Raw genomic sequence first — 15,056 nt, 5'->3', positions numbered from 1 at the left:
AAATGACAATATACATTTATAAATGTTAAAATATACATATATAGATTACATAAATGCAAGAATATGACTTGAAATACAAACAAAATAATAATAATGACAGTATAAAATATTAACTATAGAACAATATTAGGCATTACAATTAATTAAGGTTTTTAGTTGAGATGAAAAAAAGTTAATGGCACGAGCGGGATTCATCTCAGCTAAAAACCTTAATTAATTGTAATGTATTAATTGATCAAGCAGACCACGAAATTAGTGAAATTAGGCATTACATTTACCTTCAAAAAATTTTCATGTTTTTAAAAAAATAATTTAATAAATAAATAATTAATTTAATCTTAATAATTCCATGTTGAAAATAAAACAACTTTACAATACCAAAAAATTGAATAAGTATTGAGGTAACTCAGGACCTCCCCAGGCATGTTAAAAATTATTTAAGATTTTGTTAGCTAACATGGTGATTTAGTGTAAATAAATAGATAAATTAATTGGTATTTACCTGGGATGATAGGAGTCACAAATTCCTTGTGAAAGATTCCTTTAGGGAAGACGACATGCATCAGCTCTCCAGCTACTCTTCCAAGAGCTGCTCCAATTTTGAAAACAGGTATAAAACTTCCACTAGGCACTGGGATTGTTGAGGCGACTATTGAAAAAACAAACTAAAACATACATTAATCTCGCTACTAAACACAAACACTAATACATTTTAAATTTAAATTTTCTAAAACATTTAAAAATATTCTGTATTATAGTTTCCTCATTTTTATTCCTGGAATAATGAACATTCCATCACAAACATGTACAAGTTTTGATAAACTTAAATAACTTAAAGGTTACATATAATACAAAATAAATAATACAAAACGGTTTTGTGCCTTTCAACATTCCTTGTTTGTCTTGTCCTTATTACTTTTATGACTTCTTGTTATTGATTTATAACTTAATAATATAAAATAGCTCTTTGTAGAAAAAATATTTGAGTAAATATAATTACAGTAAATAAAATAAAACCAGCCAGGCTGACGAATGTATCCGTATGATCAGTTTTCCAGTGCATTAAAACTTCTGCTTCCTCGACTGTGAAATCTTCCTTACTCCAGGTGAAATTACTGAAGAGACCTACAACCTATTTTTGTTTGTTTGTTTTAACAAATATTATTTTATTTGATATATCAAATGATTACTTGGTCATGGGTGTTTAAGTCGGCAGCCATGTAGCGGCCCAGTCCAAGGGGAAATGATACAGATGATGAAAGTAAGACTACAATTCCAGGGTACAAAAATCGACTGAAATTGTGTTTACAGCTTGATATTTCACCTTGTTTGCTGTGCGAGAAAGAAAGGAGAAATGAATACTCACGTACTTCTTCTGAAGAAATGAATTCATCCTCTTGTTTCGTCTCATGAACAGCACATACTGCCTGTGTGACCAAACATAGAGGGCACCTCCGAGTCCACAAACAACCCTGATGTTTAAAAAGGTGTAATCTTTAAACACGGTACTTTCAAAATAGTATAATGATTAACAAGTTTACCAAAGAATTCTCCCCCCCCCCAAAAAAAAAAGTTTGTATAAATGATACAAATGTTATTAACTTACAGATTATTATCAAGCCTGTTATTTTTCTGTAAATTTTAGCATAACCCAAACCAGTTATTTTTGTAGATTTTATTTGTGTATTAGTATATGTTAGATTGAAAGGTAATTAATAAATTGAAATAAATATTTTAGTACAAGTCTGTTTTATCCTTTTGTATGCGATAATTAATATTGAGATTTGGTAATACCATGAATATTTGTTTAATGAAGTAAAAAGATATTGATAGCTTATAGCGAGTAATAAGATCTGTACTTACAGTTTATTCTCTGATCCACTATCTATTTTAATGAAAAGTGAGAAAGTTCTTTCAACACAAACAAGAACTTTAATTACAATGATACTAAAAGTTAAAGAATATTGAGTTATACAATGTTTAAGGTGATAATTATTTGATGAAATATATTAATGAAATAAAATAAATATACATTTTATAGGCAGGCGACAAGATTGTTTAAGAAAAATATGCAATATGTATTGATTTAATGAATACGGAATACAGATCAACGATTCAAATTTATTTATAACCTATTTCAAGTCATTAAAGGCTCATGAATAAAATTACTGAGTCTATAGCTCACCCCATCAATGAAAAGACTAGAAGTTCTTGTGGGTCGAAGGGAAAGTCCATCGTGAAATTGGTCTGGAAATACGCCTTGACAGTATCTGATAATAAATGTTTTGTTTTAAAATTATAAAAAATTAAAACAATCCTATACTCACCTTCTCTCCTGGACCAGACACCAAGTAACTTGAAGACGGTAGCGCCGCATACAGCAGTAAAAAAACCTCGCCAGTAATTTCGTATGGCAAAATACACAGTTGTTACTTCAATGCTAAATAGAACACCTTTTGCAAATACATAGGATTATTTAAAAAGTCTTTCTTTGCAGATATGTAATATCACCTCCAATTGGCGCACCAAAACAGCTGGCAACACCGACTGCACAAGCTGCTGCCAACATTTCTGTATTACGGGATTCATTTTCATAAATACTTTGAAATGAAGTGACTAGCTTAGAAAGTAGAGTTGCAGCAATGCTGGCTATATGTACAAACGGTCCCTGAAAACTCATAATTTTTAGTTGGTGGACTGAATATAAAGAACAAAATTTAATACTCACTTCTTTACCAAGTGGTAGCCCACTTCCTAGAGTTGCGGTCAAACCAATGACTTTTGCAACCAAAGTCCTAAATGTCAGGTATTCTTTAAGAGCCACACCTCTTAAGATGGTTTTCATTTCTGGAATTCCAGAACCTGCAAAATCAGAAATTACAGTTTTGCTCTGATTGCTTATAACGTAGTTTTTACCTATCGATTGTGGTGCAACTATATGGACAAATCCTGCAGAAAAAAGGATTAGGCACAAAGGAAGTGACACCCATGCAAAATATTGTACAACTGGGTGTGTCGCCAAGTCCCTGTACAGCCATATTCTGCCTAAGAAAAAATAATTTATCATTTTCAGTCATTAGAATAGTATTTTAAATGTTAACAAATTGATACATGTTAGGGTGAAGAGTTGTCAATTTACCTAAAATACTCTTTCTAATTCAGATTCCTATTTTATCAAACCGGTTCATGAAATGTTCATAAACACATATAACTAATGCAATGTAATGGAACCATGGTGGTCAAGATCATTATTGTGTCCAACACTCAGGTTTCTAGTTTGATTCCTTGTTGTCTTTAATAAGTTGAAAATCGTACATTACAACTGAATGGATTGCCTTGTAAAGGTTTCCAGCTAGACGGTTGGTATTCCTATTGAAAGGCCAGGACGATAGTTGGATGGAACAAAAAGTACTTCTTATGCCTATATGATATTCACATATCGTTTGGGTAAATAGAACGTCAGAGCAAAAGCAATGCATAAGATATAATGTGTAACCAAACGATTACTATTACTAAATACAATAAATAAACTAAATTCAAATTTGAATAATAGTAATTTAAAGAATAAAAATATAATGTAGCACAAATATTTAGAAAAACCTAGTATGTCTACCTTTATTGCACATGTTAATTCCATGGTCCATGAAGAAACTGAGGAAAGCCATGATAAGACCCAAAAGGGCAAGAAACACCCAGTCTTCACCAAGTCTTGCAAAGGTGTGTCTCCAGATCCAGGCAACCACTTTTGATACTCTTCCTCTACATCGGCCTATAAATAACATATTTGATTAAATCTTGAAATATAGTAAGACCAACAATTGTAGCATTTTTACTTATTTACTTATTGTTGTTTAAGTCTATACAGATGAACCCAAAACAGGAGTCATGATTCATGACCACAGATAAATAACTTCACATTTAATAAATAAGTAATACTGGATTACACAGTAAAAATGAAAAATTGTGCCAATCTAATGATATTAATGTGACATTACAGTATTATCAGTCACCCAATCAAGTAGTAAGAATTTAAATGATGCATGGCTATGGAGGATGTTGGTTTCATTCAGAAACTGAACTAACTAAGGGATGAAGACTCACAGCGGGTCCAATGAAATGGAACATAAAAATATTAAAATGTTGCAATATTTGTCTTAAAATATTAAAATTAAATGAAGAGATCAGCTTTGTAGCATCTCAGAGATCAGAAATTCATCCTCAAGTTGTCAATTGTCACAAACATTATTTGGGGTCAAAGCATATTCCAAATGACTTCTGGCTAGGGATTGATACTTTGATGGCAAAGGGATGTGTGAAATCTCGAGCCATTTGTTTAATAAACCCAAGGTTTTTGTAAGTCATTCCTATGATAAAATCAAAATGATCGTTTTGAATTAAAAATAACTCCAAGATCGGTTGGTTATCTTATCTACCTCTTCAAAATATGTATAGAAAGTTCTTTATGTTTGGAAAATTGGAGGAATTTATATTTCTCATCGTTAATCTCAAATCTATCGTGGCATCAATTTTCAAATAAATCAGATCATATAGGAGAAGATCAAAAGGCAGTTACTAACACATTCTAACCCCCCCCCCACCAATCTTCAAATCATCTGAGAAGAGAAACTTGTCTTTTTTTTGTTACAGTATTTCATAACTGAAAAATATTAAAAATAATATTTGGCTAGTATGTGATCCCTGATGTTCACTGTAATCAATGTGAACAACCTCAGAAACTGCACCTTTGTCAACAAGATAACAAATGGCTTATTCTGTAAGAGGGACGCAAACTAGCCCAGCAAGGGGCCAGGAGAGGTCTCATGGACAATTTGACCAATTTGAACAGAACTAAAAATGAAATCCTACAGGAAAAAGTTTATTGCAGTAGATCATCCTTTAACAAACTTTTTGTACTGGTCATTTGATACAAAGTTTTAAAGGTTGTGAAAAGCAAATAGGATAAGGCAATCAGGGAGTATTTACTTATTACTGTTGTTATATAAAATATTTCTTTTTCCATTCTTGTGAACAGGAGTTCCGCAAGGCAGCTTCCATTGATCTGGAACTATCTCACTATTCACTGTTAAATGAACAGGACAACGAAGACTCAGGGAAGAGATCTCTTCTTTAGGATCCGAAGTACCATCAGAACCTATCCAAGCAGTATATTTCAATGTGGCTAGTTTATTTGCTATTAATGAAACATTACAATTAATGATGTTAAGGTCCAATAATAATATTATGATCAAGATTTTTTTTAAGCAACAATAAGGTACCAAAAATTATTATTTCCCTCCTTTGTTAAAAACAACGGAAAAATTATATTTTTCATTGTCAGTATAGGGGAAGTCAGTGCCCGTAGAGTGATGCACACATTGAACAGCAATCAAAACATCACCAGACTAAATATTTCAAGAAAATAACTCAAAATAACTCAAATTTCATTATTTATAAATTATGGTTTTACGTGCATTAAATTAATTTTTTAAAAAGAATACTATAGGCCCAAGATGGATTGAATAAAAATTACAGCAGGCTATAAAATATTAGCAAAGGCTTGGGGATGTAATGAAGGAGGGGTTTCTTGAAAGTGAACACGTGCAGGTGCGAAAAGGGAGGAATGAGAAGGGTTGCAACAGATAAGGGTCAAGCGAGTATGTAACGTATATATATATATATATATATANATAAACTTTCTTTTATAATAACAATAATAACAAATACTGCTGAAAACAAGTTACATTATTTAAACAAGAACATTATTTTCTGAACTATTAAAATTAATATCTGAACAGTTATTGACCTTAATAAACTTACATTCCTATCGTTTATATTTCGTTGTTTCAAAGTATACAACTATTCTCATGATTTCTATGAGCTCACCTTTTTGTTTGGTTGAGTGTATGAGATCGTCGACGTCGACGTCTTCTTTCTTCTTTTTCTTGTGTTTTTTCGCTTCTTCCTTCGCGAAGGCACCGAGCTCTTTCGTGTACCTCCCATACATCTACAACATACGCATCCGTGTTAGACGTATCCACGCTAAGCCAGCAGCGATTCTGCAAAACCGACAATTAAGTCAGAAATAAAAGCAACGGCTTCCATTCCCACTCGGCCACTTTAAATAAGCATAGTTTTTAGCCTGCATTTTTAGTTTTAAATCCGTGTAATTTACACGGCCTAGTTATTAGTAGGAAAAGTGAAGCGGATATCCGCCGCTATCATCCCTATAATCTTGTAAATGTCTCCAAATTGGGTATCCAACGACTAAATTATTAGCCATGTAAGGTTTGAATAGATATTTATTTTATATAGAGGTTTTTATGATTAATATGATAAAGCTTTGTTTCTTTTTCTTTGTATTAACTCCCAAGTTATAGCGATTTAAATTCGCTATCAGATTGCACTAGTGCACTTAAAGTGTCGACTTTTTTTTGTATCAGCATTATAGTCAGAGCCACTTTTGTACTTTATTTTTCTCTTTATATATCACGATAATACTTACATTCTTTTTTATGGCGTCTCAGCTTTAGCCCTTTGCCATTCTAATATTAACGGCAAGGAGCTAAAGCTAAAAAAAAATCGAGAATTAAATTGGCTGCTTGTTCTAAATGGCGATGCATTTAATTTTCTCTCGTAATATTTGACGGCTTCTTAACATTCTAAAATATGCAGAACTAAACGGCGATATATTCAAACAGTATATTGAAAACGATATGTGTTTTTGAAAGGTAAAATTCCGAAAACATTAAATTTAGGTTTAATTAGGCGCTTGTTGCGCAAATCGTCTATGATACTGATAATTGTTCGATAAATATTTACAAATCGTTGCAGCGGATATGAAATAAAATAATGGCTAAATTTTACCCTCAATTTCTCATTAATTTCTACTGAGTAAAGCTCTGTATCAACTGATATACAACAAATTGAATTCCTTCATCAGTTACTGAAGCCGATGAGTAGCCAATGGATGACTTCTTCTGATTGACTCGGGTATGTCGTGAAACTTTTTACCGAATGGAACAAAAATAATAGCAAATCTTTAACATAAATATTTGTACGAAATTTACTGTTTTAACGGTGGTGTTGTTAAAAATTCCTTTAACAGCTAGATTTTAATTTTTAATGTATATTACATTTATTAAGCGTTTATTTACATGCTAATGTAAACGCTTTATATACATGTACGTACGACTTCTTGTCCACATGACTTTTTAAAGCAAGCTCCCTGAGATTCGGCGTTATCTTAATACACCCCTCCTTCATGACCTTACTATGTGATTATTAGTGAAATGAAATTATGATTGAACGTCTCGTCTCTACCCATCCGTTTGTTTAGAAAGGATTTAACATTGTCTCTACGACGAAAAACCGCATGCTTACCATTCCACCAAATAAAACAATCCGATGACAAAAAGGACGGAACTCGATTCGAGATGAAAGTATGAATTTTCATTCGATACATTGTACCCAACGGGCTTATATGAAGTAAGACTTTCTATATCTAAATCCACCCTTAAAGTCCCAATACACTGGCATTTTTGGTAACATTTTGATATTCGGCCAAAATTTGGAGCTGTAGAAGGACCGGATATAACTGAACTTTATAACTTCAACTTATAACCGGGGTTGAACTTACCGCCGTGTGGACATATCCGAAGGGGTCGGGTGGACACGGGTAGAAGGCGCCGACGTCGACTTCGGTCTTCCTGGCCCTGTACTCCGTGAGGAGCCTGTCGAAATCTTCCCATTCGTTGTCGTCCCAGCTCATGTCGGGTAGGAGTACGGGCAAAAGCAAGACACGGACTAAAGGCTATTTCCTTATAAAACCGGCCCTCAATTGGATAATGATCGCACCAAGCCAAAATGGTGGGAGATCCTTAATCCACACCTCCATATTAATACCTATGAATGATAAACGCTTCGGATACAGGGTAGACGTTCTCTAGTTTCTAAGATTTCGCTGCTTAACAGCTAAATCCTTACCTTAAACCAAACCGGGTCCTTGCAACGATTGGTTTACGATTAAGTCTTCATACTGTAAATAAAGCGCGTGGGGATAGAACTAAATTATTCAGATATCGTGAGATGCGGTCTGGTGTGATGTAGGTGTCAGAAAAACATTTTCTTTATCGTGCCAACGTTTCGATCTTTATTGAGATCATCTTCAGGGCTCAAAGTCTTCTGTGTAATTGTGCCATTCTTGCGTGTCGTGGGCACTCTAAACACGACACGCAAGAATGGCACAATTACAGATTTACAAGATCGAAACGTTGGCACGATAAAGAAAATGTTTTTCTGACACCTACATCACACCAGACCGCATCTCACGATATCTGAATAATTATCGATTAACGGCCCCTAATCTCTACACATTATTACAGAACTTAATTTTTGAAACCGACAAACAACCAAAGGTTGGCGATTAAAGTTTTAAATATTTTTCAATTAATTAATCTTTTTATGTAAGGTATTGGTTGAAATGAAAACGTTAGTGTCACGAGCGGGATTCGAACCCACGACCTTCGGCGACACGTGAGATGTTATTTGGTCAATCGGACCATGAAATATAATGGTTTTAAATATTATTTACTTATTGAGTAGGCCATTGCAATACTCAGAACGGTAAGAAATTTTTATATGAAAAATCTGTTTTGTTTTGTATACATATTTAAAAAACGAAGATATACTGTATCTTATGTAACAGCCGAATGTCAATTACTTCTTGTTTTTTGTAAGAAACATATTTCTTACTGTACAATTTACAATATTTACGTATTTTTAATATATAAGTATTTATTATATACAAATAAATATTTATACGCGTATAAGAGTATAGCTCCAGTGACCTCAGAAAGATGTTCACCATTACATTTACAGAACGGAAAGACCCAAGTTAGTGTATTTTGGTCCAATAAATAGTTTCTAACTCCTACCGGAGAAAAAGGACAGCGAGGTTCCAGAGTGTTTTTGCTTCGTTCTTGGCATAGTTGGTCTTTGACCGATGCTTCTTATGTGGAGAATTGCGCTAAATGAACGCTTGTCAAGGAAATTTTACAAATTCGATCAATGAAATCTCGCAGGTACTGTATTTCTGATGAAGTTCATTCGGCGAACAACCGTATAAACTTGTTCTGCATGATTTACAGCTTTGACCTGTCTATGTCTATTAAATAAAAGGATAGAACTAAAGCCAAACTGTTCATCCAGCAGTAGACCTTGAGTATCCGGCATACCCTGATGAACGATCTATGACTTTTTTTTACTTAAGGCATTGAACAAAATGACGGGGTTGTTGGGATCACTTTTTACCGGCTTTATAAATCATGATAACTTTAAAATTTTTCGATTTTCAGGGAAACATCTATAAAACAGTTATTGGTTGAAATTGAAAGGATAAGCCATATAAACAAACAATGCATATTTCTTAGCATAACATTACTTATTTTGTCCAAGCTGGGAAATTTTTGTGGACTGGTTCATTATGATAGTTTTTAGATTCTGAGGAATTACCAGTTTGTAACTGCTGGTATGATAAAAAAAAGGTTCTCTACCTGAAAATTGTAAACCGTTTTGGGAAATGAGTTGAAATGAGATGCACATCGACATGGGGAACCATGACGTTAGCACGTGGAGCTGAGAAATAAATTCACACCCTACATTCACTCAACTAAAATCACTACAAGACGAAAACTCAAACATTCTACAGAAGACAAAATTGGGCAAAACAAAATAAAAATGACTAAAAGACAACGTTAATAACCGACATCACCGCCCGGACAACGCCCCTTATCACAACAGCCATACCCTATGGTAATCTATAAGGACCTACAAGGACCTCGGTTAACGAAATAGAAAGTTCTTCGCTGAAAATGGCTCTCCCTCTCTCTCTCTCTCTCTCTCTCTCTCTCTCTCTCTCTCTCTCTCTCTCTCTCTCCTTTTTCCCCAATCATTTTATTTTTTTTTTTAAATTGTAGAAAGAAGAAAGTTCACTTCAAATGAAACCATTCATCAAGATGTAAACTACCACAAAATTAGTTAAGGGTGTTTTCAATTAGTTATTTATTTTGTGTTGTAGATAATGTCTATTTTGTATTTTTGTTTCCTTACCCTGAAGTTTTATTCAAATTTTCATCACTTGGGTTTGTGAAATTTCTTCGTGTTATCTGCAGGTGATGAACCTGTAATTTTTTCGATGATTTTGACTTGCCTAAAGACACATTTCGCCATCTTCAGTATTGAAAGAGAGAGCCAACACCGACGATGACGAAATGGCGGGACGTGTCTGAGGACTCTGAGGATCATCGGTAAGACCATTGTGTTTGTGTATTTTGATTTGTAAAATTCATCATTTTCAAAAATAACAACAGGATACAAAATGACGAATCACTCGAAATCAGCGCGTCACTATAATGTTTTGTGATATACTTTATTTATCCATTTCATTAAGTATACAATATTATCCAGCATTTACATAATAAATAATCATAAGACACGTTATTTCGTATTACGTTTCAACCCACCAATCCAATAAGAAATGTCACCAACGCTAAAAAAATGTTTTAACTGTCAATAGCCATATTAAAACGACCTCGAATAACACTGAGCAACAGATTAAAAAAATCTCATATTTTCCATACGATAACTAGATCACGATCACCGTTTTAACGACACTTTAAACTAGAAAACATATTCCACTAATAGAGATACAATGAAAGACTGAATATTTAAACAAATCGTTTCAGTTACATATAGAGGAAAGATTTTTGACCTTAAAGGTAGAATTATCCACTGACGGAACTAACAAAATGCTATTTACATCTTTCTTTGACCGGTACTCGTTCGGTCAATTGGCTCAATTCCAGTTGAACTAATGCCTGCGTTTGCGGCGAATTCATCCAGGTGCAAAAATTATTCGCCTATCAACACAAATTGTAGGATAAGATTTTGTCGTTTGTCGCTCAAACGAACCCCCCCCCCCCAGAAAAATTGTACTATTATCTAAATTTTTGAGGTTTCACTTTTATTCAACTCTTTACCGAATCAAAAGGAATGGATTTTATATAGCCGTACTCTTCGTTTTAGATTGACTTTGTGCTTTATGACTCTTAAGTTGAAACCATGTTACTAGACTGAAGCTTATGAGGTAACATACGTCACTAGTACACCATAGTTCTAGGCTATAGGAAGGGCGAACAAAGAGCAAGACATGGTATAAACACACATGACCATTTACGTCAACGAATAAAAATGATTGTCTCCAAACATACAGACAGACAAATATCCGTTGAGGTCACAAGTGACTGAGATAGAATATAGGGATAGCAATTAAATCAAGAAATTATAAGAAAACATTATATATTAATTATCATTAAAAGGAATCGTGATTTTATTCTGGATACCGACCCGTTTTTGATTTACTTAATAGACTCAAGTTTAGATATCAATGAACTTACATCACTCTTGCATGGCCTTTTCTTCCTGACATTGTTCGGCCCTGTGAGTAGAGACAGCCCGACCGAGCTCCAGGATTGTCTTGAACCGAACTGGTAACACTCGTAGTCCATCTATCGCTACTGTCCTTGGCGAATTACCAGTTTGACGAACGACGCGGCAAAGCAATCAAAAAGATATTAATTGTCTTAAATGATAGGCGGCATGAAATGAGGGCCGTTTCGCCCTTTTACGACCTGACTGTAACTTTAATTTAGACAAGTTTCTTTGTTAAGTTTTTAGGTGTTTTGAACTGTCACGAAAACTGCCTATTGAAATGAGGTTTATTAAGGAAATGATGCACTCGTTAACTATCATCTACTTTTTTCAATAATAACTATGAATATAAATAGTCCAGTATCAATTAAAGGCGCATTGGTAAAATTGGTACATGTTCCATGGATAGTACAAGTTTTGTCTTACCCGCTTATTCACTGAAACATGTCCTAATTGTTGATTTGATAAAAATAACGGTATCGAATAAAACCAAGTTCATTTTAAGCTTAGCAGCACTTCAGTACAAGATAAGATCCATTTTCACGGGTAATTGGTTCCCGAAGACTCGAGGACATACACCAGACGAAAAACAGGACTATTTTTGACAAGCGACAAGGTTGGTTGCGGTTCGCCAAAATTTTCGCAAATCCCACAAAACTATTATTTTTTTCATCTATACAGTCCAGATAGTTATACCATATATTTTAAATACACTAAAAAAACCAGACATTCGTATTTTGATCTTTCTTTCAAGCTGTATGTATTTTTATCATTACTGTATACTAAATAAAACGAGATCAGAAATTCAAGAGTTTCAATAAAAATATTTAATTGTGATGATTTGAAATAAAATTCACCAAAACACCGAAATATCATTTAGTAACATAAAAAATTTAATTAACAATTTATTACCTGGTTTTGTTCTTAATAACGCAGTGAGTATATTTTTATTAAAAGTACATTTTTTTAATTAAAACTCATGAATTTCTGATCTCGATTAATTGGTTTACATTAAAATAATATGTTGTGGTTAATATGACGATAAAAATTCGTATATTTTGAAATAAACAACAAAATACGAGTGGCCGGTTTTTTTGTCTATGAATACACATCAACTCACATCACCTATTATATTTTAATTATTTATGTTTTAGCTTTAAGAGTGATTATAGTATATGTGTAAATGATTCACTTATATTTGAAAAAATCTATTCTGAGGAACAGTCTGCAAAATTACCTTCAGTAAAGTTGTACAGAATGGAGTGAAGTAACTTTGTGCTTAGAATCAAATACAGTCAGATGGTGACCAGCGACGTTAATGTAATGAAAATTCATGTTCGCGTGCTGACTTATTTTCGGAAGACAGAGACATGCGCCTTTATATTTACCCGGTAGTACATTTTGTACCTTAATCGTCATTAAATTTCGCTTCCGTAAGGTTTGCTTTCCTATAACAACCTTATTTCAAAATTGTTTTTTTTTCATACTTTAAATTCCTTACTTAATGTTACTATTTCCGTATCTGAATTAAAATGCATCAGTTAATTATTCATATAATTAAACGCTTAGAAAATTCGTTGAAACTCAATTAAAACACTATTTTTTCTAATCGTCGGTAAGTCTAAACTCTTTTGTAGCTTACTTTAAACAAAGGCAGAAGAGGCCTTATTAAATAATGATTTTGTTAAAAATTTGTCAATAAATTATAAAGTATGCCGCATTGTCTGCGATCTTAAAAATTTTCTTTTCTTCAGAATTTCGCTTTCTATTATGCAGCTGGGTTGGTTTCCTTGCGATGTCCTTTCGCGAGGATGTTTTTTGGATTCGTCTTCGGCCAAAGATGAAGATCGACGAAATTTTATGCTTAAATCTTTCCGAAGGTGTCTTACCGACTGTTATGTAAAACAACTTCATTTATCTATAACAATAATAAAATAGTTTGCTTGAGAGAAACCTTTTCTTGTACAAATTTCCGGATAACTCTCTTACATAAAAATGGGACTAACAATAGCAACCGGTCGGCTTATTGATAATAATGTAATCTCTTCGCTTCGGAATCTCCGGGAGTTTTTGTACAGGAACAAAAGGAAGGGGTTTATTGTCATTTGCACATTCCGAAGAGTAGATAAGTTGTGCTCTCTACAATAAATAATAATATTAAGTCTTTTTGTAAGGGGGATTTTTTTTTTATACGTTAATCTGAATTGGTTCACCATTACAAGCAGTAAATCAGAGTTATACACTGTGTGCACATGTTATGAGCATGCCCTTAAATTAAATCCCTTTTTTACGGTGTTTCATTCTGACGTTTTTCCACTAAAAATTTAGAATTATGTATGTTCCGTTCGAAGTCAGGGTCATCGAGATTCGAACCCGGCACCTTTCAGAGGTGTGTCGCTCTACGCTTAACTATTAAAATCGTTCATCAAGGAAACCCAATCACCTATGTTTACTATTTTTTCAAAAAGGTTTAAGAATTAACGGCCAATTTTCGAAGAACCTCGTTTAGCAATAAAACGCTAATTACTCAGTGAGTTCTGTCGGTATCAGAAGTTGAATCTCGGCTAACATTGTTATTTCTATTGCCATTAACAAATTTCTATTGGTATACTTTCATTAAAGTAAGTCTTATTTTGTTTGTTTGAAAAGAATTTTGGAGTCAATTAAGTAAATTAACTTCGGATAAATTTGCGGAAAGCCCCGTAATTTTTATCAGACAGTTTCAATAGCACAGGACTGAAAGTTTTACGGTTTTTATCTCTTTACATTTCCACTGGTAAGTTTTTAAAAGTGTATATATATTTATTTGTATGATAGAATACGTCTGCATTCTTAAAAATAACTGGTCAATTAATGCCCTATTTTTGAGCTGGCTTGGATTGCAGTAAATTGTTCTCTAGTTGTCTTTATAACCATCTTCGGGTTTTTCTTTTAATTTCACTTTAATTTGGATAAAAATAATTTACCACTTTTTTAACTAATTGCGCTGTCGTGACTTCTTTCAGATCAAAATATTTATCAAAATATGTCTTACATTCAGACTTAAAAGCGCAATATTACTAACTTCTGAAATACACTCCCACAAATAAATACATTCAGTTATTAGAAATACAAATAAGTACAGTTTATTGGTACAGAATTTAAATGAGACTGAATAAACATTTTCAATCCCGTAAAAATTAAACATTGAAAAATCCTTTATCCTTGTTTTGGATTAAGGATTAAGCGTGTTTACGTCTAATTGATGTTCCCAATTTAAAACATAGCATAAACAAATATTTATTGATAAAAACAATGAGACAAATTCAGGGCAGAATTTTCTTTTATCGAATGGGTGGAATTTTTTGCCTGTCAGTGTATATATGTTATGTAACATATGTATGAATACCATACCGGACAACCAGCCGGTTTGATCTTTATGATTGCCATAGTTCATTTAATTTTTAAATCATGCTAGTCAGCTTAATCAGGTATTAATCCGGTCGTTTCTCGACAACTCTCAGAATGGTGTATAGAGGTCGTAAGATGAATTGCATACCTTTTTTAGCAATTAGGTCATCTGCATTTAA

General features: G+C 33.2%; 1 protein-coding gene across 6 annotated transcripts in view; it reads right to left on the bottom strand.

The window, feature by feature from the left end:
- Nucleotides 1-15,056, bottom strand: part of LOC106660798 (chloride channel protein 2) — a 31,459-nt gene that overhangs the window by 2,039 nt on the left and 14,364 nt on the right. For 2 of the 6 annotated variants that reach the window (XM_014383732.2, XM_014383731.2), the window contains 11 exons: nt 5,884-6,004; nt 3,614-3,769; nt 2,917-3,045; nt 2,729-2,862; nt 2,512-2,668; nt 2,328-2,453; nt 2,186-2,270; nt 1,371-1,472; nt 1,191-1,293; nt 1,001-1,132; nt 503-665 (listed from right to left, as the gene is read on the bottom strand). In XM_014383732.2, coding sequence (XP_014239218.1) covers nt 503-665; nt 1,001-1,132; nt 1,191-1,293; nt 1,371-1,472; nt 2,186-2,270; nt 2,328-2,453; nt 2,512-2,668; nt 2,729-2,862; nt 2,917-3,045; nt 3,614-3,769; nt 5,884-6,004 — 1,408 coding nt within the window. Of the gene's footprint in view, nt 1-502; nt 666-1,000; nt 1,133-1,190; nt 1,294-1,366; nt 1,473-2,185; nt 2,271-2,327; nt 2,454-2,511; nt 2,669-2,728; nt 2,863-2,916; nt 3,046-3,613; nt 3,770-5,883; nt 6,005-7,636; nt 7,801-11,453; nt 11,580-12,724; nt 12,819-15,056 lie in introns of those variants that run through there. The other 4 variants (XM_014383733.2, XM_014383735.2, XM_014383730.2 and 1 more) reach the window with 4 other exon arrangements.

The sequence above is a fragment of the Cimex lectularius genome, unplaced genomic scaffold, assembly GCF_000648675.2.
Source record: "Cimex lectularius strain Harlan isolate CLEC.00 unplaced genomic scaffold, Clec_2.1 scaffold24, whole genome shotgun sequence".
Classification (NCBI taxonomy): Eukaryota; Metazoa; Arthropoda; class Insecta; order Hemiptera; family Cimicidae; genus Cimex; species Cimex lectularius.
This window is presented reverse-complemented; position numbering and strand designations above follow the sequence as displayed.